The 24,457-nt window shown below is 38.5% G+C and overlaps 2 protein-coding genes and 2 non-coding genes across 12 annotated transcripts in view; 1 reads left to right on the plus strand and 3 right to left on the minus strand.

Moving 5' to 3' along the window:
* The window catches only part of unc-73, a gene marked incomplete at both ends in the record, with an annotated part of 32,440 nt that overhangs the window by 3,230 nt on the left and 4,753 nt on the right, over positions 1-24,457 (minus strand). The window contains 18 exons of one of the 9 annotated variants that reach the window (NM_001026325.2): positions 68-303; positions 363-620; positions 741-1,559; positions 1,952-2,075; positions 8,245-8,323; positions 13,412-13,514; positions 14,356-14,442; positions 18,700-19,221; positions 19,425-19,815; positions 19,862-19,972; positions 20,020-20,267; positions 20,770-21,025; positions 21,121-21,222; positions 21,749-22,748; positions 22,931-23,308; positions 23,357-23,597; positions 23,888-24,271; positions 24,338-24,412. In NM_001026325.2, coding sequence (NP_001021496.1) covers positions 68-303; positions 363-620; positions 741-1,559; positions 1,952-2,075; positions 8,245-8,323; positions 13,412-13,514; positions 14,356-14,442; positions 18,700-19,221; positions 19,425-19,815; positions 19,862-19,972; positions 20,020-20,267; positions 20,770-21,025; positions 21,121-21,222; positions 21,749-22,748; positions 22,931-23,308; positions 23,357-23,597; positions 23,888-24,271; positions 24,338-24,412 — 5,414 coding nt within the window. Of the gene's footprint in view, positions 1-22; positions 304-362; positions 621-740; positions 1,560-1,951; positions 2,076-5,616; positions 5,712-8,244; positions 8,324-8,841; positions 9,057-12,646; positions 13,248-13,411; positions 13,515-14,355; positions 14,443-14,794; positions 14,948-17,729; positions 18,136-18,699; positions 19,222-19,424; positions 19,816-19,861; positions 19,973-20,019; positions 20,268-20,769; positions 21,026-21,120; positions 21,223-21,748; positions 22,749-22,930; positions 23,309-23,356; positions 23,598-23,887; positions 24,272-24,337; positions 24,413-24,457 lie in introns of those variants that run through there. The other 8 variants (NM_001381834.2, NM_001026326.4, NM_001375256.3 and 5 more) reach the window with 8 other exon arrangements.
* On the plus strand, positions 2,906-3,490 carry F55C7.2 (uncharacterized protein; the record flags this gene model as incomplete). Its single annotated transcript, NM_058887.1, has 2 exons — positions 2,906-2,959; positions 3,278-3,490. 2 exons carry the CDS (start codon positions 2,906-2,908, stop codon positions 3,488-3,490), a joined length of 267 nt encoding a protein of 88 aa, NP_491288.1.
* Positions 14,857-14,939, minus strand: F55C7.9. The gene has a single exon (NR_101545.1). It is a non-coding gene; the product is annotated as an Unclassified non-coding RNA F55C7.9 (non-coding RNA).
* On the minus strand, positions 17,682-17,702 carry 21ur-15385. Its single transcript, NR_050048.1, has one exon.

A 24,457-nucleotide genomic window follows, 5' to 3' on the forward strand; every position in this document is an offset into this window, starting at 1 on the left:
GCATCTTGAGAAAAGTTCCTACTTCTACTAAATCTTCTCTCTTCTCCTATAAGTCACAACCACTCACAAACTCAGATCTCCCATTCCGCTGGACATATCGTTGTATCGTCTCGGATCCACAAGAGCTGCGAGCAATCGTTTTTGTTGATCGAGTAGCTCGCTCATTTTGCGATTCCATTCGTCCTTCTCCTCTTGTGATTGTGCATTCGCAATGAAGCTTGTCGGCTGTGTTGGATCGGAGCTCTTGATGACGAATCGAAGCGGATCATCCGGCACATTTGGCTCGAACACCATTTTGTTTACCTGTAAATGTTTTTTAGATTAGTTTATACATTCGTCGTGATTCTATATGTTTTCCTTACCATAAATTGACTCTTAAAAATGTACGTGGGATTTCCGAACTCCTTCTTCGGCGGAATGTGATCTGCGATGATCGCCGACTGCTCAAACAAGAAAATTCGTCGATCTTTCGGTTTTTGTACGTTTCCGGCTATCGATTCACTGATCTGCAGTGTTCCCTGATGAATAAGTTTGCCTTGAGCTGAGAGACTTTTGTCAAAGTTTTGCAGACGACCGACTTGCATCATGTCATCACAGGCTTTTGGAACAACATGCATCACCTGGAAAAAATAGGATTTTTATTAAACAATTTAATTCAAGATCAAAAATTCTCAAATGCAGAATTGGCAGCCAGCTACTACTTTAAGTTAGTTTTTGAAAAACAAGTACAGAAATCTCACCTGTAACGCTTTCTTAAGCGTATCGGTCTTATCCTTTGCTCGTTCGGTGAACTTGAGAATATCCTTGAGCAACAATTGATATTTCATGATTCGCTGCACCGGCTTGATAAGCAAGTCGCACAGCGCTACCTTGTGTCCTAATTTTGCTTTTGTGTCTGCGAAGAATGCCTCAAAATCATCTTGCGCCAAAAGATAGTCGGATTTTGGCTTGTTTTGACAGTACGTCACGTACAGAGTGTGTAACCGTCTCTCGTACTTGACAAACGCGGCTCCGGCGGCTTCGTAATTCTCGGAACACTTTTCAATCTCTTTCAGGAAGTTTGTTTTGTGGAACTCAAGAATATTGACTATATTCGCGAAAATGATTTTGTCCTTTCCGACGAGATCAGCTGGAAGATCCATCTTGTTCAAATTCCCAATATAGCCTTCGACAACCGACGTCAAGTCTTTCACATAATCCTGCTCAGTCTCGACGAGCTCCATCAGCACATATGATCTCTTGAATCGAGCCGTCTCTTCCGGCGTCTTCTCCACCTTTGCAGGTAAAGCGACTTCCGGCTCAACGGCGTCTGATGCTGCTACCGAATCCTCGTTCATGTCCTTCTCGTCGATGCTATTGTTGATGGTGATATTTTCCATCGGTGGGGGTAGGCAATCCTCGGCCTTCTCGTCTTCTGCAACAACGATCGGAATGACTGTTGCGGGGACTGAAGACGGGACGGTATGTGTTGGTGTCGATGAAGATGGAATCGAGTTCGATGATGTTGGTTCTCCAGATGAAAGTACTCCAATTGGTGCAGAAGTTGACGATTCAGTAGTCTGGAAATTTTCAGTTAAGGTCGGTTTCTGGGGACGTGGCACTAGGTACTAAATTTAATAAATTTTCTGTCTACACGAAATCAGGAAGTCTATACAATTGACGCTGAGATTGTGGCGACACCCACTTGAAAAAACGGCGTGAGCCTTCAAATCGATATGTCGAAAATTTCTTTAAATTGACAAATTGAAACCCCTAGTTTTTGGGTTAACAGAGTATAAAAACCCCCATAGGAACATAATTTGCGCGTGAAAAATTATTCATTGGATTAGTGTGTAATGCTTCAAATACCACGCGCAAGTCTACATCCTTAGACGTCTACGTATGAAAAGTAAAGTCTAGATTCCTAATTAGTGCGCAAAAATTTTTAAAATAAAATCGACTCAAAGCTCACATGTCCGTTGGCAGTGACTGGAGATGATGTAGACGTCGACTGCCTCGTTGCCGGGCTGTTGTTGTTTGACGACGACGAGTTTGCTGCTGCGGCCCGCTCCTTGCTGGAGTTGGCGAAGATTCGTCTGAAAATATGAAAATTGATAAGAATGTTGGTTTCTTTTTTCAGTTTGAAAAAAAAAACTAGTCTCTCCTAATCTGATAGTGAGCAATACCCAAATTCCCAACAAAAAAAGTGAGAAGAAAGGAGAAAAAGTGGGGGCGAATCGTCGTCACGGCGAAGGAGAATAAGAAGGAACGAAAAAAAGGAAAAAGAAGAAGAATAAGGAGGAGCAAATTGGAATGAGCCCTTCTTTTCCATCTTCTTCTTCTCCTTCTGTCCAACTCAGGGCCTCGTTTTTTCGAAAACACCAACCAAACTCAACCAACTTTTTTTTCTTTCGAAATTCCCTTTTAAACCGAAAAAGCAAAGTTAAGGTCTGCCTAGTAAAAGAGAGAGAGAGAGGGAGAGAGAGAGATGAATATGCAAATTTCGGGTTTCGGCAGTGTCGAAAATCACTTTTTTGGAACACTCTTGACATAAATAAAGTGGGTTTTTAATTTGCATGTTTAAACAGCAACAATAAAAACAATTTCAGAAACATACAATTATGAGAGAGCTACAATGCGAATCAGAAAGATCCAAATTGGCCTAAAGTCTGAAGTCTGAAGTCTGAAATCTGGCCAACTACAGAAAAGTGTCAAAAAGTTCCTTTTCCAAACAAGTACATCCGGCCAATTAGATGTCTCTCGAAAAAATTGCCGTGGGATCAAGAAAAGAGCAAAACAATATAAAAGATGAAGAGGGGTGAGTGAAGGAAAAAAAAACGGAAGACGACAACGAATAAGAAGCGACGAAGAGAAGAGAAACACGATACTACGAATTAGGAATGCAAAAAAAAAAGAAGCATCGAAAATGGGGGAAGAGACACGGAGACAGGAGAGAAGGATCGATGCGGAGAAGCGCGCGGTGAGCCTGAAGCTGAAAGGAGCACACACACACAAACAGATATTAGAGCAGCAGCTTTACCAAGAAGACAACGAGAAGAAAAAGAAGAAAAAGAAGAAAAAGAAGAACTGAACGGGAGGGACGGGGGACGCGCTGCTAGTTGTGGGATACGACAAAGTGATGAGAGGAGAGCAGAAGAGGGTGGTTGGGGTGAAGCGTGTGTGTGGAGCAAGCCTTTCAGATAAATATACATATATGGTAGCTGTGTGCTCGCCCGCCCGCTTCATCTCCTTCTCTCTAGTTTTGTCGCTGTCTCTCTCTCTCTCTCCCTCTTTTTAGGTTTCCTCTCTTCTTTTCCGCATCATTCGCAGCCACTCCACACCAGTAGCCAACAGCACAGCGAGCGATGAAGCCACCGCTGCCGCCGCCGCAGGGCAACAAAACTTTGCAAGTAGAAAAAGAAGAGAGACAAAGAAGAGAGAGAAGTCGTCGTCGTCGTGCGTCTCTCACTGTTTTTTGGTAATGGGACACGGGAAGGCGTTCGTCTTTTGAAACAGTAACTCTTTTTTACTTTGTTCAAAAGGTAACGAAAGCAGCAGAAAAAAAAACAAGCACGGACCCCTCCAAGTTCAGTGAAGCAGAATATGATTCGGAAACCGGAAGGAAGGAAAACGTGGGATTCAAGATTCAGGATTCAAGGACTGAGGAGCTGGTGTGGTGGTTACTGAGGTTTCCCCCAGTTTCCGGTGCATTGGAACGCTTTGAAAAAAAAAACGGGGAATTCCTTTACGTGTTAGGAATCGAATTTCACAGTCCGAGTGAGATCACATCTAATTCCTCTACACTATAAAAGAAAAAAACTTTGAGGAAAAATTAGTTCGAAAACTTTCAAATGAACTCGATTCGTCATTTTGCTCCTATTTACTTCTCGTCGTCCTACGCCTCCCCTCCTCTCCCTATTTTCTGCTTCTACTTGACTTCTTTTTGCTTTTCTCGGGACCCCTCAATCAATTTCACCTCTCTCTCTCTATTTTTCTCCGAGGAGCATTTTTTTCGAAAAGCTGGAGCAAAAAAAAACTCCGAAGAGAGGGAGAGTGGGGTGCCGGTGAATGAATGATTCATGATTCACCATTTATGCCATTTTGAGATCAACTAAATATTTAGTAGTGATGGTGGTCCTCCTCACAACTTTTTGCAAAATAAGGGGCTTGATCTACAAGGTTTTTCACAAATTAAATAGAAGATGAGAAGAAGAAGAAGAAGGAAAAATGGAAATCTCTACGATAGATCTTTTCTTTATTTTCCATTTATTTGTATTTATTTTTTCTCTTCACTGAAAAATGAAAACGATCAATTTGCAGTTGGAATTATTGATTCTGTATAGTTAGAGAGCAAAACTCGAAGTGCATGCCCGTAGAGCCCGAGAGCCGGGGAAGGGAGAAAGACGGATCAGGATCGGCGGATTAAAAATGAGCTCGACGTCTCAACTATGAAGGATATGAAAACGGGAAGAAGAACAGCAGAGGAAATGAATAGAGCAAGGACGAAGGAAGGCAAAAAAATGAAAAAGGGAAGAAGGAAGACATTTGTCGGGGGTCTTCAGTTTTACGACTCTTCTGGGGAAGGGTTCAGCACCGCGGTTCAGAACAAGAAGAAAAAGGCGATGAAGGAGAAAAAGAGGGGCTCTTCCAAAGAGCTCCACTTCATTAAATGCTTCCGACGACACAACAGAAGCAGCAGCAAAAAATGGGAAGATGGAGCCGAGTAGTGGTGGACTGGCATCACCGTCGCGCACGCGCGAGAAAAATAGTGGAAAAAGGGTCCCGTTTTTTCAAGTTTCTCCCGGAGAACCAAGAGACTCCATTTTTCTCGCACACACAAAAAAAGAAGAAGGAGAAAAAAGTGACGATGCAGCAGCAGCGGCAGAAGCTCAAGAAGACGAAGAAGCCCCCTAGTCCTGACAAAATAGAAAAAATACACACACATTTCGCGCTGCTATCCGATAAAGATAGAAAGAGGACAAAAATTGAGCATGGAACACGAAACGGAAGTCATCAGTATGTGTACTTTTACGGCGTATCGTGAAGCGGACAATGTCAAGATTGTCGGAACATACGGTAATTACAGGAATACAGTGAAAAGGATTGGAGAATAATTGGGACTATTTGAATATTATTTTTAAAGTGGGGTAATGTCATACATTCATTGCTATGATGATAAATTAACCGAATATCATAATAAAACTTTTCAAAAAAAACATAGGAAAATGTCAAATTTGGAGTCAAAAAGCGGGGAAAGCTCAATTTTTTTTGGAAGTCGTCAATCAAAATAAAATTATTTTTCTAGTTTTATGTTCTGATATTGTAAAAAATGTTCATATTCCAACGTTGTAGGGGTTCGAACATGCGACAGTGTTTTAGATGATTCGAAAAGTGGCTCAAAGTTTTCTCCGATTTTTGACTAGAAACAAAAATTTTCTAACAATTTTTGAAAAGTTTTATTATGATCGTTGGTCGTTTTAACACCGTAGGAATGGTTTTTAATCATTCCCCCTACTTACACTACTCCACTTTCAAATATCAAACTAATAGAAACACCTACGGAAATTTAGGGAATCTAGGGAATTTTAAGATGCTCCTACCAAAATGACGTGATGTTTCTATAGAAATAAAACATACCTGAACTCCTGCTTACACCGTGGCATCAGATTAGCACACGGCATTGTTGGTCAAACAAATAAAAAGTAACAATAATGGCGGTCGAACAGTAGGGAGAGAGAGAAAAAGGTTGAACAAAAAACCGTGATGATCGTGATGACGATGACGACAGAAAAAAGTTGGTAGCTAGAGAGACGCAGGCGCGACGCTTGCGAACAAAATCTTGTTCTTCGTCTCCTTTTTCTTACGTCTTCTTCTTCTCCTTCTTGTTCTTCTTTTTTTATTTCTGTAGGTGACAGTGGCGTCTACCCCCGCTATACCGATTCGAAAACAATTTGAGACAACAAGGCGGGGTCCTCAGATTTTTTCAAAACTTTCTTTGGCGCTAGTGGTGGCGGTAAATGAGTAGAGGAAGATGAAGAAGTGCGTGGGCACCGAGGAGCACACACACACGCACAGATTAATTTGCTCTTCTCACCACACACCGAGTCTTCAGAATATGTCGTCCTTCCGGAAGATGTCGTCTTCTTTATTCGACAATAACTTAGGCACTCAATTGAAATGAACAAAAACCGCTGATGTTTTGATGTTTGCCAAAGAAAGTTCTCTTTTTTTGAAAGGAATGACTCTCTTTCAATTTGGTCTCTTCTCCTAACCACACTAAAAATGTTTATAATACAGGCCGAGAGAGTAAGAGAGTGAATCAAGAGACACCCCGAAAATGGATGTATGTGCGAGACGTGGAGAAGGGACGGGTGTCTTCAACGACGAAAAACATAAGAGTTGATTCAATTGTGCCACCGTGCCCGGTGCATTTGTGTGGTGAGGGCTCGAAAGAAGAAGAAGAAATAGAAGGAGACTGTCATAATTCGATTGGGTACCATTTTTACGAGAGAAAGGGAAGAAGGAAAACATATCGAAAAAGAAGAAACGAACACGGAACAACTTTAAAAGGGAAGGAAGAAAGAGCAAAGTCTGGCGAGCAGCACCGGGAGATAATTGCTTCTTCTTTATGTCTCGAGAAGGAAATAAGCCCGACTTTCCACTGCCAAAGAAATAACCTACAAAACATCAAAAACTAACTTATGCGGAACGTTGAAACCAACCAGTTAGATGAGCAAACCATTTCCAAGGTGCAAAATGACCAAACATTACACCAATTTTGGAAAATATGATATTTCGAGTCGAAAACTTAGTGTTCACATAATTTTTTGAAAGACGAAATAAATAATTTTCCAAATTTTTTTGAAAATTGTTGTTATGTTTTGATCGTTTCTCCACTGTTGTAACATCACCTTTTGAGATGCAAATTTCCGCCTATTTTTTAGGAGCATTGGTCTTGCCACGGGGACACCAATTTATCGAGTTATGTAGCTAATCAACTTTGCAAATTAAATGAAAAATTGGTGCAAATTTTTTTTCTCATAGTAAGAAAATGTTTCATTGAGAGATGATAAAAACAATATAAAAAAAATCCCAGACTATCTCATTTGCAAAGTTGTTCTCCGTATTTCCCCCAACCTAACAGATTCCGTTTCAAAATTCCTACCATAGTTGTGTTACAGCATGAATCAATGTTTTTTTGCAAGATAATAGATAAACGGAGTGAGTCACCACAAAACGCGCACGCGGGGAGACGAAACCAATTGCAATTCTGGTTGATGACGACGACGTCCATCTTGGAAAGAAATGAGTAGGCAGTGGGGAAATGGTGGTAGTAAATAAAATTAACAATTGCTAAAAGAAAACGCTGATTGAGGACTAAAATAATCGAGAAGAAGCACAATGAAGACGTTGCTCTTACAAACCTGAGAAAGCCGCTGCAGAACATTTGGGATCCTATGAGTCACACGACTGTACAAGAAGAACCAACAGAAATACAACAGACGTCAAAAATGTGCAGAAAAAGACAAAAAGGTGCGTGGAGTAGGAGGAGGAGGTGTAAGCCGATAGAGTCGGGTCGTGAGGATCGGGGAAGAAAAATAGTTTGAAATTGAAATAATTGCTTTCGAATTAGAACTAGTAAAATGAAAACTCAAGAATCACAATTTTACAACCGAACAAAGTATAATAATAATAATAAGTCCTCAGAAAATTTATGAAATTTGATCCGTCGAAAGAAAGAGAAAGACGACGGAAAACAAATATTTAAGACAATTTTCTAATAATGCTCAATGAGCTTTGGGGGAAGTTCGTGATATTTCAAACGAAAAAAAAAACACATGAAAACCTTTTTTCGATGGAAAAATGAGAGAGGCAAGTTGGCGGAAGTCGAAATTCTCGGCGAAGCGTTGATTTTGCTCTTTTTTCTTCATTCGTTGGGAATCGAATCAAGAAACGACAAAGGAAACGAAAATTCAGTTTTTTTCGACAGAAAAAATTTCGCTTCTTCTCATAATTTTTACAGAAATGGGATTTTTTTTTTGGGAAAAATAAAATAAATGTTTGCAACCAAAAATAGGGGCGAGAAATGAATGAAAACTGATGTCCCATTCAGTTTTTCCATTTCAAGTACCCACTTACTTTTGATGCGTGGATCATCAAGATGGACAAAAAAAGAAGGAGAAAAGATGCAAAAATTGGGACAAAAAACGAGTGAAAAATATGAAGAGTGAAAGCAAATTCTCGAAAAAAAATTAAAATACTTACCGCAACGATTTTCGCTTCGACACCGTCGATCCCGAGGCATTCGAGTCGTCTGGGCGGTCAGGTACACTTCCAGATTCGGCTGAAATAAAATTCATTTATTTAGTTGATTGTGGAAAAACATAATCTACTTTCTGGAAATTAATTTGCAGAAATTTTATAATTAAGTTGCGCCGAAACGACTTATTAGAGATGATTTTATTTTTTAAAGACTGACCTCTCATAAAAGCACACGTTTTTAAATGGGTCTCGCAGCGATTTTAGTATATGCATTCGAGTATTTTTTTTTATTCGATAAAAGTTTTTATTTCAAAAATAAAATGAAGACTGATTTTTTCGGTGCGAGACCCATTGAATTTCAGATTCCTATTATTACACAAACGCCAAAATATGAGAATTTTCGCTCATTTTAAGCCCTTGTGTCTTGCCACGCTGTTGCTGTAATGTAAATCGTGTCGATTAAACTAGAAAGTTTAATAATTAAAACTACTACGACAAATAATTAAAGATGCATATACGTTTTACCATTTGAGTCATTTTTATAATCGATTACCAATCGGAGCCAACGACCAAAGTTTAAATATATATATTTTTTTCTACCATTATTATTATCCGTTCCACCAAGCGTCGTCTTCGTCGGCTGCACAATCGCCACGTCATGATCATGACTGTGTCGACTGGTGGACGAGGAAAACCACCGTCGTTTGATCGCAAACGACCATCGTTCCTTTTTCGAGGATTTAGTGGGTGTTGTACCGCCGCCACCTTCCGAGTCCGTACTGCCCTCCACAGTTTGAGACCGTCGCATCATGCGGCTGAGAATCATTGACATAGTTGGTGGAGGTGATAGAGAGATTTCATGAATATACAGTAAAAGGATAACAGATTTTTGGATTTAAAAACGATTTGATAGATGGAGAAGATGAAGTGAAGCAATATCGCACGGGGAAATCAAAGAGTTTTTTGTTTGTTTGTGTGTGTGTGTGTGTGTGTACGTTGAAACTTATTGTCATTCTTTGACCTCATTGGTTCGAGAAAAAAGGGAAAAGAGAAGAGGCTCAAGTGGTAAATTTCTGATATATGAAATGGTAAGTTGGGATGATAAAGAGAGTATATATGCCATTGAATCTTTTGATCAACAACGAGGAATAGGTTTTTCATGCGATTGCCACTTTCAAAAATTGATCCGTGTCAGGGAATGAGCCGAATTTTGAAATAAATCTAAAAAAATTTTTTTTAAGTTTCTTCTGTGATTTATTATAATTTACTTCACTTTTAAGTGTTCTACAGTAAACATGACATTTTTTTATACAAAAAGTTGAAGGAAAAGCTTTTTAAAAATTGTAAAAATGAGACAAATTTTGCCAAAATAAAAATGTACAACTTGGAGGTACAATGAAAATTTCCAAATTACAGTACTAACTGTAAGAGAAAAAATCTGAAACTAAAGTGGAATTAGGTAAAACTGAAACAAGTTTCAACTCAAAATACGGCCAATACCACAGTACCTCCAAAACTTTCAAAAGGGGGCAACTGTCAAAAGTTCTAAGGATCAATTCGAGGCCAAATCGCCGTTTTCTCCATCCATCGCAGAGCCACGTGATTTTGCTCACAATGTAAAAAAAGAGAGAGAGAGACGTACTGCACAGAGTCAATAAAGCGCAAAATTTATTGGGGGACAGGGCCGCCAAGAATTTGTCATTTTTCATCAATTAAAAGAATATATATTCGTCCTTTTTTCATGAATTGTCGTCAAGGAGAAGAAATGACATTCTAGAAGGAAATTGCGAAAAAGGACAAAATTGGAAATGAGGGGAAAAATCGAATAGATAAAGAAATGGCGCAAGAGTGGCCTCGGAAATGAGCCGTTTCTTTTATTCTCCTCCCAGTTTTTGCTCATTTCTTTTTTTGCTCTTTGTTGGCTGGAAGTGGCTCTATGTGCATTGCAGTGCACATCCAATTAATGAGTAATCCGAAAAAGGGATAATAGGAAGCTGCTAACATTTGCTAACAGTTGCAATGCACGAATGATGCCCTAGTGAACACAATGGGTACATCAGGAATTAGGTAACTGTGAATTGGAAAAGTAAGGAAATCTCAGAAAGCCCGAAAAAAAAAACAGTTAGTCAGTTAGACACCACGGGGGGCACGCGCCGAGTATGTTGCTCTCTCACGGGCGCCCAGAGGGCACAGCAGCAGCGAGATTTGATGAGCACATACATACACACACACAAACTTTCCCGATCACTCTCGATTTTGCTCAGTGTATATCAATAAATATATACATAACCGCAACCAGCCAACCAACTAAAAAACCGCTGACAGTGGAAGAGAAACTGAGAAAAAGAAATTGGGAGAAAGAGAGCTCCGATCCGATATTTGTCATTGGTGAAAAAAAAAGAAAGATCGATCGAGGTTATAGCTACGTGCTCCAAGAGGTGTTCGCTGAGATTCTGCTACTTTGTTGGAACCCAAACGGATAAATTTCCCAATAAAAAACAACAAGAGATGGATTTCAATTAAGCGAGATGAGACCACACAATTTGTAGGCATTGAACACACGACCGTTTGGTTTTTGGAAATTGGATATTTAGATACAAGCCACCACGCCTCCGGTGTCTTCCTCAATTTTTTCTAGACTAGAAAATATTGTAAATTCGAAACAAATTTTGCCGGGCCAGAAATAAGAACTTAATAAAAATAGAACAACTGGTTGTGTAACAAATTACATGACATTTCAGTGTCAAACAACAATGCGAGTTCTTATTTTCGATTTATTAGATGGCCGCGACGGCCTATCGAGTAGAAATTTGTGTTTAGAGACTGGAACTGTTCAATAAAAAAATGTATTCAAAAATTGAACTTTGTTCAGAGTTGACTGAGTTTTTAAGAGTTCACAGGTCGAAAGAATCGTAAAAATATTGTTTTCTGGGAAAGAAAAATTGTCTTTTATTCTAGGAAACTGCAGCAGCAAAAAAACAGTTTTCTGTGAAACCGATCTGCAGCAGCAAAACTGTGAATCTATGTGTGGTCTCTGCCATATTTTTCAATCAAGTAAACAAAACATATGGGGAAAGATTTCTGCGTCTCTTCAAATCACACACTGCCTGTCAATCACTACTTCTTCATTTTATCACTTTTTTCGGTGAAGAGTCTGAGCAAATAGAAACCTTTTTTTTTTGTTGCGTGGTAGTGGAAGATTTAGCAGCGGAGTTTATACGAGGAGCTGCTGGAGATCGCGACGAAAAAATATATATGGAAAAACTAATGGGGAGCAGCAGGTAGGATAGGAATATCCCCTGGTAAAGGGACCGGAATGACCAACTTCCGGAGAACTAGAAACATTAAAAAAGAGGACGGAGGGGTAGGATGTGTTGGAGTGTGTTGGAGATATAAACGAATGAAAACCTCTTTTTAGAGAAACACGTTGTTTTCTGCACCAAAGGAAGCAAAAAAGACGTCGTGGGAAAATGACGATAGACGAACAAATCCGCGCCCGGAGCAACCGAATCACGGGAGCAAATTTATGAGAACAGACAAGAGCACAGAAAAAGCAAAGATTACGGTGGATTTGCTGGAATTCCGTAACTTTCGAACGCTAGAAAACATCGAAATATTTTGATTTTGAATTTTCGTTAAGTTTTTTCTGTTAAAAAAATATTTTTTGTTGGAATGCGTTTCCGAAAATTAAAAAAAAACTTTTTAATTTGAATTGCAATTTTCACCATGTGGCATTAATCTAAAATCGTTAAAAAATGTATTTCAAATTAAAAAAAAATTTTTTTTTCAATTTATAATTAAAAAAGTCCTCGAAAATTATTCGATTTTTGGTCTATATTGAAAATTGAAAATTTTTTTACAGACTTGAAAATTGACTTCTCAATTTAATAATCTATCAAGGTTTAAGATAATTACAAAACATCACTGCATTATTAAAAAATATGTTGAATCTGATTTAAAAAAATTAATTGAAATTCTTTCAAAAATCAAAAATTGTAGAACTTTGCTAACAATAAACAATTTTTTTCTGATTATCAGTTTTCCAAAAAAAAAAACTTCCGGAAAAAAACCTTGTTTTAAAAAAATTAAATTTCAAAAATGCCTCTGGATCACAAATGAAATACAAATTTGTTATTTTTCCGTGTCTCATCAATAATTTCAAAAATAACACGAAATGAATCAGGTTCAGACACCAAGGGTGGAGTGGGGAAATGACACGAAAAGAAGACGACACAGCAAACAAAAAGCCGAGCTGAATTTGTGTGATGGACGAAAAATAAGAAAAAAGATCGCAAAATCCAGATGTCTGAGTGTGAGTGTGTGTCTTCTTATTCCTCCAACCTCATTTTATGAAAAAGCCCGAGGATATGGGCTCCTGTTAATTTGAACGATAGTGAAAATTGAAAAACCATATATTTATATCACGACAAACAAAACATTTCCTGTACAGCAGCAAATCATAAGGAAATAAATTTGAAACAAAAAGTAGGGAAAACAAAAAATAATGAGATCAAGTTGCAAAATAAATAAGGAGGTTGGCAATGATATGGCAAATCAAAATCTGATCAGTAGGGTTCAAGGAAAAAAACCCGAGGTGCTTTTCAGTCTAATAATGGAGGAAAAAAATGAAAGAGGAGAGTTGGAGATGGAGATGCAGGAATACAATTGTTTGCTTTTCCTCCATCTTCGTCGCCAACGTCGTATCCATCCAATTCATGGAGACAACAAAAAATCAAGAAGAAAATGAAAGAAAAAAGGACGAGGAGGACCTCTCCCTCTTCTTGCTCATTAAGCTTTGGGAGCTGCTCCGCACTTGGTTAATCAAGTTGGGAATATGATGGAGGAGAACTTGGAAGAAAAGAGGAGAAACAAGCAGGAAAAATCAAAGAAAAAAGAAAATGAGTAGAAAAAGTAGAAAAAGTAAAAGAAGATGATGACGGTGATGAATGTAGCACATGCACGAATCACTGACACAACAACCACACGCACTCCTTACTCGCTGTTTTCTGAATTATTTAAAACTCTGACCGTTGGCTCACGAAATCGATATGTGCGACTCTCGAGGTTTTTTTTTCAACTTCTCGGCGGCACTTTGCTCGCCAAACAACTCTAGCGACAAAATTACCGAAAGGAAAATCAACAGAACTAAGCAAGAAATAAAAGAACTAACGTGGAGCAATTATGGAGGCGGGTACGAGTCCGTGTTTCGTTGGCTGATCACACAGTACCACTTGCACGTATTCGGCACAATCGGTGGCTTGGTCTTCCACAATCTGTAAGTTATCGATATTTATTTGAAATTTTCTGAATCAGCAGTATAGAAAAGATACAATTTCAAGGATTAAAAAATTAATCAAAATATTTCCAATTCATTATAATTCAAATTTAATTGACCAAAAGTTAGATTTTTCTATTATAGTTAAAACATTTATATTAAAAGTTTACTATCAGATTCAACAAGAAAAACAAAATTGAAAAATCTTGAAAAGTTGAATAAAATTGAGCTTTATTGGACATAATCGAACACAATTTTTGTTTTTTTGTGATTTCTAATTCTAGATCTCGAAGTTAAATTGCAGCTAAAACTTTGAAAATTTCCATAATCTACATAATTTCAAATGTTCAAGAAAAATTAATTTAATTTTTTTTACGCTCAATGAAAATAGAAAAACAGATAGAGGATCGGTAATTTTTGAAAATGTTAAATCAGTTTCAACAAGAAAAATTAATAATTGAGGGAACACTCTTGTAAAGTTGAAGAACATTGTTTTGTTGGACATAATCGTACCCCATTTTTTTTGGTTACTACTCCTAATTTTTATTTTTTTGAAAAATTGATTTTACTAATTGCTCATAATTCAGTTACTGAAGAGTCAGTATAAAAAGTAGTTCGACTCTCGCAGCGCTCGTACCGTAGTCTATCGTACTCTTAACGTTAGTACGATTGCTGCGAGATATCAGGAATATGATTAAAAATTTCGTTGCCCGTAATGTATTTTTTTGCCACAAAGTTTCGGTTTTAATTCTACAGTAACTATATTTTTAATATTTCTCAAAATTTTCGGTATTCACTTTTACCAATAATTTTTTTTAATTCTAAAAACAAGATCTTACCTCAACTCGATCCCCTTTATGCACAGTCAAATGCCCTTCGACTTGTCCATCAAAATCTGCCGTCACGATCCAGACCTCCGATGACTGCTGCAAAATTTATGAATATTGTGGGTTACTTTTCCAACTTTTTTCCCTATTTTTTCCTGTTCTGGGTCCCCCGGGGTCATCACACCCGCCACTCTAAACCATCAAATCTGTGACAGTTGTGTGAGATCTCTCGCTGGAAAAGTGTCATGTCGAACACATTTTTTGTCGCTGCCGAATCGAATTTCTTTATCCATCATAGACGGCAGCTTCTGTTCCACACACATACACACACTTCTCATTCTCAAATATTAATGAATTCGTTCGCCATTGCGGAGTAAAAACACATGAATCTAGTTGTGTAAGCAGCGTTGCTCATATGTTTATGCTCTGTGCCCCCGATGCTGTTTCTCACCGCCGAATCATCAAACTCCATTCCATCGACGGTCAACTTGTCGGGCTTGGTCCCACCACGAAATGAGCTCGTCAGACGGTTACGTGCTCTCGTGTACAGACTACCCGTTCTCGATCGTATCGATCGCCATGATTTTGAATAGGTTAACATTCTGCAAGAATCATCGGATCCTCGAAACTTGACAATGATGATTAGGAGGAACGACGACGCAAAGATAGAGAGAGGGAAAAAGGAAAACAAAGAGAAAAATGAAAGTCACCACCATGAGAAACAGAGAAACAACTGCCGAGTAATTACATTTCAAAAGAAGAAAGAGTGAAAAAAAAGGAGAAGAAGAAGATGCGGATCAGATGGCTTTGTCGAATTGAGCCAAATGAGCAAAAAAAAAACTCCGAATTTTTTAGCTATTAAATACAAAGGTTCAGCACTTAAAAATTGAATCCTTCCCTCAAAAAAGAACAGAAAGTTCAAAGATTCAACACACCCTCGGGGCATGCCCTCGCCTGCCGATTTGCCGAAAAATGAATAAAAATAATAATCAATATCAATTTCATTCATTTCATGAAAACCTTTGGCTACTCAATCTCTCTCACACAGCTCTCCTTTCATCGCTTCAGATCTAATTTTCACGCTCCACCTGTCTAGCATCACCGAAAAAAAACAGCAAGACAAACAGAGGGACGGGTCGAAAAGGCAAAAAAAAAACGACTAAGGATTTCTCATGGAAAACGAGCAAAATAAAAAAAGGAGAGAGAGAGAGAGAGAACAAGCTCAAAAAAAGGAAAATAGCTATCCAATAAAAGATACCTCCAATTATATTGTTGGGGTCCCTCTATTGAAGTACTTTTGCTCACAAAAAAATTTCGACCAAAAACATTTGTTTGCCAGCTTGACTCATACAGACTAATCCGAATAGCCTGCTTGAGAAACACAATTTTGAAATTTTGTTTATGGGAAAAAAATCGCCAAAAATCAATAATATGTGCATATATTCAACAAAAACACACGGGAGGGACACAGAATGTTGATGAAAACGAAACGAGGAGAAAAGAGCTGTGAGGGGCGGGGGCGCACAAAGCAGAGCAAAAAAAAACTATGAAATGGATACATGTACTAGGGTAAATATCAAGTGGTGATCCAATCCAAAGAGACACAATATAACATATATATTGACCACCAATGTTTTATTTGGAGGCGGAGTCTTCTCTTACTGAATTATATTGTCTCGTCGAAATGTCAATGGGGTGAGGGGAAAAATGGAGCAAAAGTAGTGGGAGCTACAGATGATGAAGAAGATGGGAGAGGGCGTGGCGTAATAAGAGAAGAGCGCTGAACCAATTTGTCCATGCCGCCAATGGGGGGACAAAAATGGAGCCGCCAGAAAACGAAGAAGAAAACAATCACGTTAAGAAGCTGACTAGAAGAGGATTAAGAGGGCTCTAATAATGAATTGCTAGAGAAACAAAAAATTGAATGACGCCGGCAGTGGTGGTTTAGTATAAATTGAGAGGGTGTCACAACAACAACAGTAAGTGGAGACCTTGTTCATGATAATCGTAGCCAATTATAGCAGGAGTTTGTGATGCTGGAGCTAATCTTTCACAGAGAAATGGAGACGACGTCTTGGCATCAACGAAAAAGAAGGAGTGGCGAACAAATATCAAACACCCCGGTGGGGGGACTACTCACATTTCCAACAACATCGCGACGAGGAGCGTAGGAAGGACGAAGAGTTGGGTGTCGGAATTCAGATGTGGGTGATGATGAAGAAGGAAGGCGTCGGTGGCGGATTAGGGGAAAATGAGAAAAAAGGGTATAAGAACACTGGAGTTGAATAGCTCATCATAATCGCGGTGTGGTGAGACCCAACGATGAATAGAATAGTGCAGTCACGCGGAACAAACATATATATCAAGTCGATGAGACGCTCAAAATAGAAAATAGAGAGAGAAAAAACTTTTTTCAAACTTTTAACTATGACGAGGCTTCAAGACTGGAGTACGGCCAGTGAAAGGAAATTATTAAAATAACCATTCATATAGTTCAAAAATTACAAAATATCAACAAAACTTCAAAAAAAAGACGACTTCAAAAAAATTGGTGAAAACTGAGTTTTCATCGCTTTTTCTCGAAATTAAAAAAAAAAAACTTTCCATTTATTTTTTGAAAAGTTTTTATTCTGATATTTGGTTTTTAATATTTCCCCACTAGCCGTAGTCCACCGGTAAGCTGGGCATAGTTATGTCACTTTCAAAGCCTAAGGTGTTTTAAAATAATAATAAAAAATCAGTGTTCCCAAGAGTGAGTGAGAGAGAGAGAGTGAATGAGCTTGAATCGTAATTAATTCATTTTCTCTTTTCATTCTCTGGCTGGTCATTGCTTATTCCGAGTCATTATTGAAAAACAAACCTGGCCGGAAATAGTTTGTAAACTCGTATTTTCTTGAGCTAAAAAAATGGAAAGAAAGAAAATTAATTCAGCCTCTAACTGGAGGCAAAAGAGACACACACACACAAATCCAATCAACATATTACTGGAGAGCAGAGTCACTCTTAACCAGTGTCAGCCCGGGACGGAAATTGATAATCACGTCATATCATATGGGGCACGGCTGAGAGGAAGCTATCAAAAACTGGTATTGAAAATGCAGAAATAGGTTCGTTCCATTTAAAAAGGTTTGCCGAAAATTTTGAAAAAAGACTATTAGTGTCCGGAAGTTGCCATTTGCTGAAAAACTTTTAACGGCAAACAACAACATTCAGGAACTACTCGATATTGTTAAAAAAATCAATTTTTTTTTCAAATGCTGGAACGAATATGTTGCTACAGTTCTATATCAGTTTTAGAATGAAAAAGTAGGATTATCATATTTTTAGGGCCTTTGCCGAACAACGCTGATATGGGGGTAGCTACTTTTTTTTCAAATAACTCTTACCTTTCTCAAGCAAGTGAAACATTTTATCACCATTTTAATGATGGAATATATATAGGACAGTTTAATAATAGTGAAAGCAGCAGAAAGTTGACTGTTGTGCCGATGGACGGACGAGGCGTGGGACAATGGGAAAAATGTGAACGGCAACGGGGTAGCCGAACAGATTGCGCCACGATAAAACCAATCGAAGCGGGATGGTTTCACTTCAACCACATATCAAACGAATCGATCAGTGCAGTATTTCAAAGTAGAGAGTTCACAACTGACTCAGCCTCAGTCAGTCAGTCAAATATTTTTTTTGGAGGGAATTTGAAACTGATGAATGATATCGATTAGGGTGATCCTTCAGTGAAGATGGAGGACTAGAAGAAGAAGATGATGATGATGATGAAGGGGGCAAGATGCTTCGGCAAGAGAGCAGCGACGATCACGAGGCGGCAGACGACAGCCGTCTTCCCGAGAGGGAGAGCAATCGACCGAAGTTTGTTGTCTCCGTGTGAGAAGAAACGAGACTCTCTCTCTAATCCTTTGCGTGTATATGTGTGTATGTATGCTTGTGATGTACAATCATCTAAGTACCCCGGCATGGACCATTACCATTCCAATTTGAATGGCACACACCAAAATGAGCTCATTTGGCAACCCAGGAAGGCAACTAAAAATAGCTTGGACTACTGTAGTAGTGTCTTTTTTCCAAATTGATAGCCATGTATTTAGAATCACGGTTTTTGGTAATCTAGCTCTTTCAATTGAATTACTACTATAGTTTCTGATGAATTAACTCCAACTACTCCAACATGTTTTCTTGACACTTGATGCCTCAACGCGAAAAAATGCAAAAAATGCATGCCACACATTCCAGCGAAAAGACACCTGTTCACATGGCCCACGACCTACCCGCCAATAAAAAGAAGACATTTCCACTCCTCCCTCCCATCTGTCTCTATCCCTTATTATCCATGAAACTTACCTCACTATCACAACTGTGAACACTGTATCGATGGCGTAAAAGTGACTCGACATCCTGTGATTGTCGATTCTCACCACCAGACGACGTGGATGCACCTGATCGCACTGAGACACTACGGGCTGTCGATAGTGTTCCAACTGAGTAAGCCTCCGATACTCCAAGACCCAATGGCAACATTCCAGCTGTTAGATCACGGATTTTCTGAACCCATTTCACTTTTGTATGATGATTGTTGGCCTTCAAATCAATGCGATTATCGTTCGACGACACAGTTCCAACACGAAGACCGAATCGGCAAGTGTCGCCTTCGACGTGCTCCACAATTGACACTTCGCTTAGTGGAAGGGGCTTTCCTTTGATCACATATTTGATATTTTTCGGTGAAACTTCAATGCGTTTAGCGAAAACAATCGAAATATCGAATAAGAATACTTGACGCTCTTTTCCTCGTCCCTTAAAGTAGGCTCGTGGCTCCCAGAACGTCAAAGTGTCTTGAGTGACAAATGGTCCAAGCTCATCAACCTGAAAATATGAAAGTTCTGATTCAAATTAAGTCTGTTAAAAGGGTCGAGGGACCCATTTTTAGAAGAGGCTCGTCACTTTATGTTGCAAGGGACAAGCTCGGTAATGTTAGAAATTGTTTACTGTCAAGAGATAAGACCTGGGATTAAGCCTCTCTTAAAACAGATTCACTAATTATACCTAATTGAAAGTCCAAGCCCTACCTTGAAATCCTTCAAATCCAAACAGTTGTAATGAATGAGATCGTTCACTTTTCTAGGCACACTGCACACCACTTCGTACGCCTCTTTGAGATCATTCGTCTTATCCGTACAACTTCTCATCAATTGCTCAATCAACAGACGATAGCGTGTTATTCTCTGAACAGGCTTTATCAAGAGACTCGCAATCTCGTTATTGATCTCCAATCCGTGTCGTTCTCGGATACCGGTGAAAAACGAAACGGCGTCGGGTGTCGCGATGACATGGTTCTTCTGCTCCTTGTTCACGCAATATTCCGTGTAGAGCTCATTGAGCAAATCAATCCAAACTATAAACGATGCACCAACAGCTTCTGGTTGATTCTCATACTTGATAAGCTCATGAAGAAGTTTGCTGAAAAATATAGGTTTATTTGTAAACTGAGAAGACCCTAACTTACTCATTATGAAACTTGAAAATCTTCTCAATGTTTCCGAAAATTTCATATTTCAGCGGATTCAACGTCGGAATTGTTCCATTCTTCGCAGCTTGATCAAATTCCTTGACGTATCTGAAAGTAATAATTTTTCCTATAAAAATTCGAACCCAAAAACGAACATGTTAACACATCTCTCGAGATCTTTGATATAATCCCGTTCGGATTGAATAAGCTCTCGCATTGGCTCAAGCATCTTTCGATTCTCCTCACGTCGTTCATTGATCTTCTTCTCATTGAATATGGCAGTATCCGAGTGTCGATCAAGTGAGAATTCGTCTTTCGACGACTGCGTTGATCCATTTTCCCCTCTCAATACAACTTCACAGTCCCCAACACGTCGTGAGAATCGACTGAACTCATCTTTCACCTGGGAATGAAATGATTCATTAATTTTTTTTTTAATTTCATTAAATCTTCACGGAAAATTTCGAATAATTTCATCAATATTTATTTTTTGTTTCAAACTCGCAATTTGGAAAAGAGAACGAGCATATTATCTAGAGATGCGAATTTCTGAATCGAACACGTTTTAAATGCAGAAATCGGTCAGTGTACATTTGCGTGCACCTTTAAGATGTACTTTAATTACCAAATGAGTTGAGAGCTACAGTAATCCTTGAAAATCGGTTGTTTCAAGAAATGATACCAAGTTTTCTGAAGAAAACTGCAAAATTTCGCATTATCTGCTCATTAAATTTTTGTGAAAAATCAATTATCTAAACGGAAATTCCGGAAATTCTATTGATTATTTATTCAAAAATTTGGGCAAAACCTTAGATCTAGAATCGGGTTTTTACAACTTAGAACACTGTTGAATGTCTTAACTTTCACAAAATTTAAATAAAAATAATTAAAAACAAGCTACAAACCTGCTCAATACACCTATCAATTTCGTCTCCGTGAACCCCTCGGCTCATAGTTTCATTTGTGCTCAGCATTAAGAACGTCTGAATATCCGTCTTCTTCTGCTTCACTTCAGATTTGAACTTTGCGAATTCATCGTCATCATCGGTTGACTCTCGACGACCCTTCTTCTCAAAATGCTTCAACTTTCGATTACCTTCGCCTTTCATAAATTCCAAAAGTTCTTTCGCACTGGCTTCTATGAAAATGAAGGACTGACATCTGAAAATGAAATTTTTAATTTGTTTTTCCCCCGAGGAAGGTCAAATTAAAAATTATCACGTAAATTTGTATAAATAAAATTTAGATAAACTAACCCTTCCAACAACAATTTTTTCTGCATCCATAGCTCGAGAATATTCGATTGTCGTTCTCGAATATTGTTCTTCATGTCAGCAATCTTCGTTTCATGTCGCTTCCTGGAACCGTAATTTCTCTCATTAAATGGTGTATCATAACCAGAGGAGACGCGGAGGATCGTAAATGTGCGAAATGCAAGAAAATTTGGGTGATAAAGTATGGCTATTAAAATTTGGAAATTATGAAGAAGGGAAAATTGGATAGAACAAAAATGCCGTACTTTCTATATTAGTACTGCACCCCATTGTTATACTTTGTAAGCCTATATCTCAGTTGTCATTTGTTTTATACAAACATTATCAACTATCAAAATTCAGTTTCTGAAAAATGTCAACTTTTCAAAAAACATGGATTTTTTAAAGACATTTTTAGCACTGCTGAAGACTAAAAACCCCTACAATTTTTAAATACAAGTAAGTGAGTCGTAGACATTTTTTTGGGCTGACTTCCAAAATTAGGAATTGCAAAAACTGACTAAATTCCGCATGATTGTAAATCAAAAATTTTTCGAATTTTGTGAAATTTTTTAAAATTCTACTACACCTCTAATAAGGACTGATTTTCCTTTAAAAATTTAAGGCTTACCGTTCACTTTGGTTCACCGTCGATCTTCGAATATAACGTAGCAGAAAGTCACCGTTTCTCAGCGCATACGTACATCCTTTACCGAATCGTTCTTTATAGTCCATGTGCTTGCTGAGCAGATCTGCCACATAAGCTGCTCGATCGGCGTCGATCGAAGATGTACATCCTGCACACCAATCCGTAACCGTCGGAGAGTGATATTCAGACTCCAACTGATTGAGTATTGGAAGCACTGCTGTCTCATAGGTCTTGTAGCATCCATGTGCGGATTTTAGTAACTTATTCCGATCTTCACAAAGATTCATGAGTCGACAGTATTTAGCTTGAATTGCTTCATTGTGGTAGACTACTTCATCTCGATTCGCCAGCCGATTTTCCATCAGCTCTCGAAATCTTATAACAAATGCGTCATACGGTTCCTTGAGCTTATGTTGAACTGCATCACGAAAAGCTCTCAACTCTTCTTGCTTTTGCACAGTATCATTATAGTCATTTGGAATGACTCCTAGCTGCGTGAGGGCTGATAATTGATTATCAATAAGCTTACAAACACTATTGGATATCCTTCTGAGATCACCGACTTCCGAAGCTGCTTGCATTCTCATTGAAGTTTCATTCGCGTACGTCATCACTCGGGATTCGGCAATTTCAAGTTCTCGAACATGCTCTCGTATTGCTTCGAGCACCACTCTATCCCGTTTGTCCCGAAGATCCGTCAACTTTTGACTATACAAAGCTTGCGATAGCTCTTTTGCAGATTTTTGAATGTCCGCGATCGCGTTGCGAACTTGTTGTTGGTTATCTTTATGGAATGGTAAAACCGAATCAGCCTTGTCGTAAAATGAGTCAGATTCTGCCATTTCTCGCATATCAACTTCCCAACTTTTGATCTGTTCCAACACTTCAAACTGATTCTGTTCGAACATGGCAAACTTTGAGGCGATGTGTAGGAGAGTTCGTCGTGGAGACCATTCTGATGAGATCTGTGTGTTCTTGTCTTCTGAAATGATTTTTTTTGAAATAAATATTTTATTGTTCGACGACTAAGGATAACAGTTTTCGCTTTGGCAAAGTTTTGCAGTCTCTAACTTATCTTGCATAGCTAATATTCTCGCACTCAAAATGACCAATTGAAAAATAATATACTTTAAAAAACGCTGAATATATTTTTCAAATACATACCAATATCTGAGATAAGCAGTTGAATGTGTGCAACACTAGCCGAGTAATCAACATCAAAAACCCGTGTAGCTCTCTGCATCATTTCGATCAGCGTCTTCCCTTCGTCTATTGTCATGGCGTATGCTTGAGCAGTCTCGTCAGTCTCCAACACAAATCGTTCCTTATTCTTATCACAAGTTGGAACCGTCAGATCTATCCTCCGATCCTTATACTTCTCGCCCATTTTTCCATACCAATCCGTCAACTCTTTATAGTGAGTGTGAAAAAGAACCGATTGCCGTAGCAGCAGCTCCCGAGAGTTCTCGATCTTCGTGAACTTCTCAATTTTTGCCGATAGATCCGTCATGAGACCGTGCATAGTGTCAACGTCGCAGATTTCTATAAAAATCAATTCTAAATAAAATTTCAATCCTATTAAACACTCACTACTGCCAGATTTAGTCACATCCTGATAGACTTGATGAAGCTTTTGCACGTTACCATAGGTATTCGCAGCAACCCGTTGAAAATTTGTGTGATTCCTCTGGAAGCTTCTCGCCTGATTCACGTTTTCACCAATATGAATGTTACGTCGAAGATACGGTTCACCGTGTTGTTCGAGCCAATCGACGACTAACCTCACGTCGGTTTCAAACGCAATCATTGCAAGCATATGATGGAGCAGAACCTAGAAATTGGGGAATTTATATAGTTGGCGTTTTATTGCAAATTCTCCTCAAATTTCACAATACTCCTCATTTTTTATATTAATTTATGAGCATTTTTTGGTTTTTCTTGGTTTTCGGGGACAAAACTCCAAAAAACAGACGCTTTGAACTTTCAACATTGTTCAAATGTTTTAACGTTTAGTCAAAAATTTCAAGGCTCAAAAACAAATTAAAAATTTGGTTCTTTCACCAATTTCAATTTTTTGTTCAAAATAACTTTTTTTAACCCGTCCCTGATCTTTATACCTACCTGTCTTTCTTTCCACTTTTCCATCAACTGCTTATGTGCCCTTTGCAGTCTACTCGAATGCTCCCTAGCAACATTATCTTCAGCATCAGCTTCTTTCAGAGCTCTTGTCACTTTTGACGCATCATCATAAGCTTGCGCATAAACCTCTTCAACTTGAGCCCAAAATGCGTCATGTTTTCGAATGGCTTCTTCCAACGACTCCTGATTGAAGAGCACATCGTTTGGATTTACTCCGGGTTGTGCAGTCCATCTGGGTACTTCTGCGAAATATCGTTGAGCTGACGTAAAGAATTCTTTGGCATTGTGCAAAACTGCACTCCGCCTCTCCATGAGTTCTTTGACTAGGTGCCATTCTTCGGCAAGTCGTGCCGCCACGTGATCGGTCTGAAAATTAGATTTGCAATTTTCCAAAAAACTATTTTTTTTAAGTGTTTTGGAATATAATCTTACAATCTGATTCCGGGCTCCAATAGTTCTCAAATGATTTTCCTTGTCGAAAACTTGTTTCACAGACACTTCCATACCCTGTTTTAAAAAAACCAGAAATTGTCTATACATCACTTAAAACAT

The sequence above is a fragment of the Caenorhabditis elegans genome, chromosome I (assembly GCF_000002985.6).
Source record: "Caenorhabditis elegans chromosome I".
NCBI lineage: Eukaryota > Metazoa > Nematoda > Chromadorea > Rhabditida > Rhabditidae > Caenorhabditis > Caenorhabditis elegans.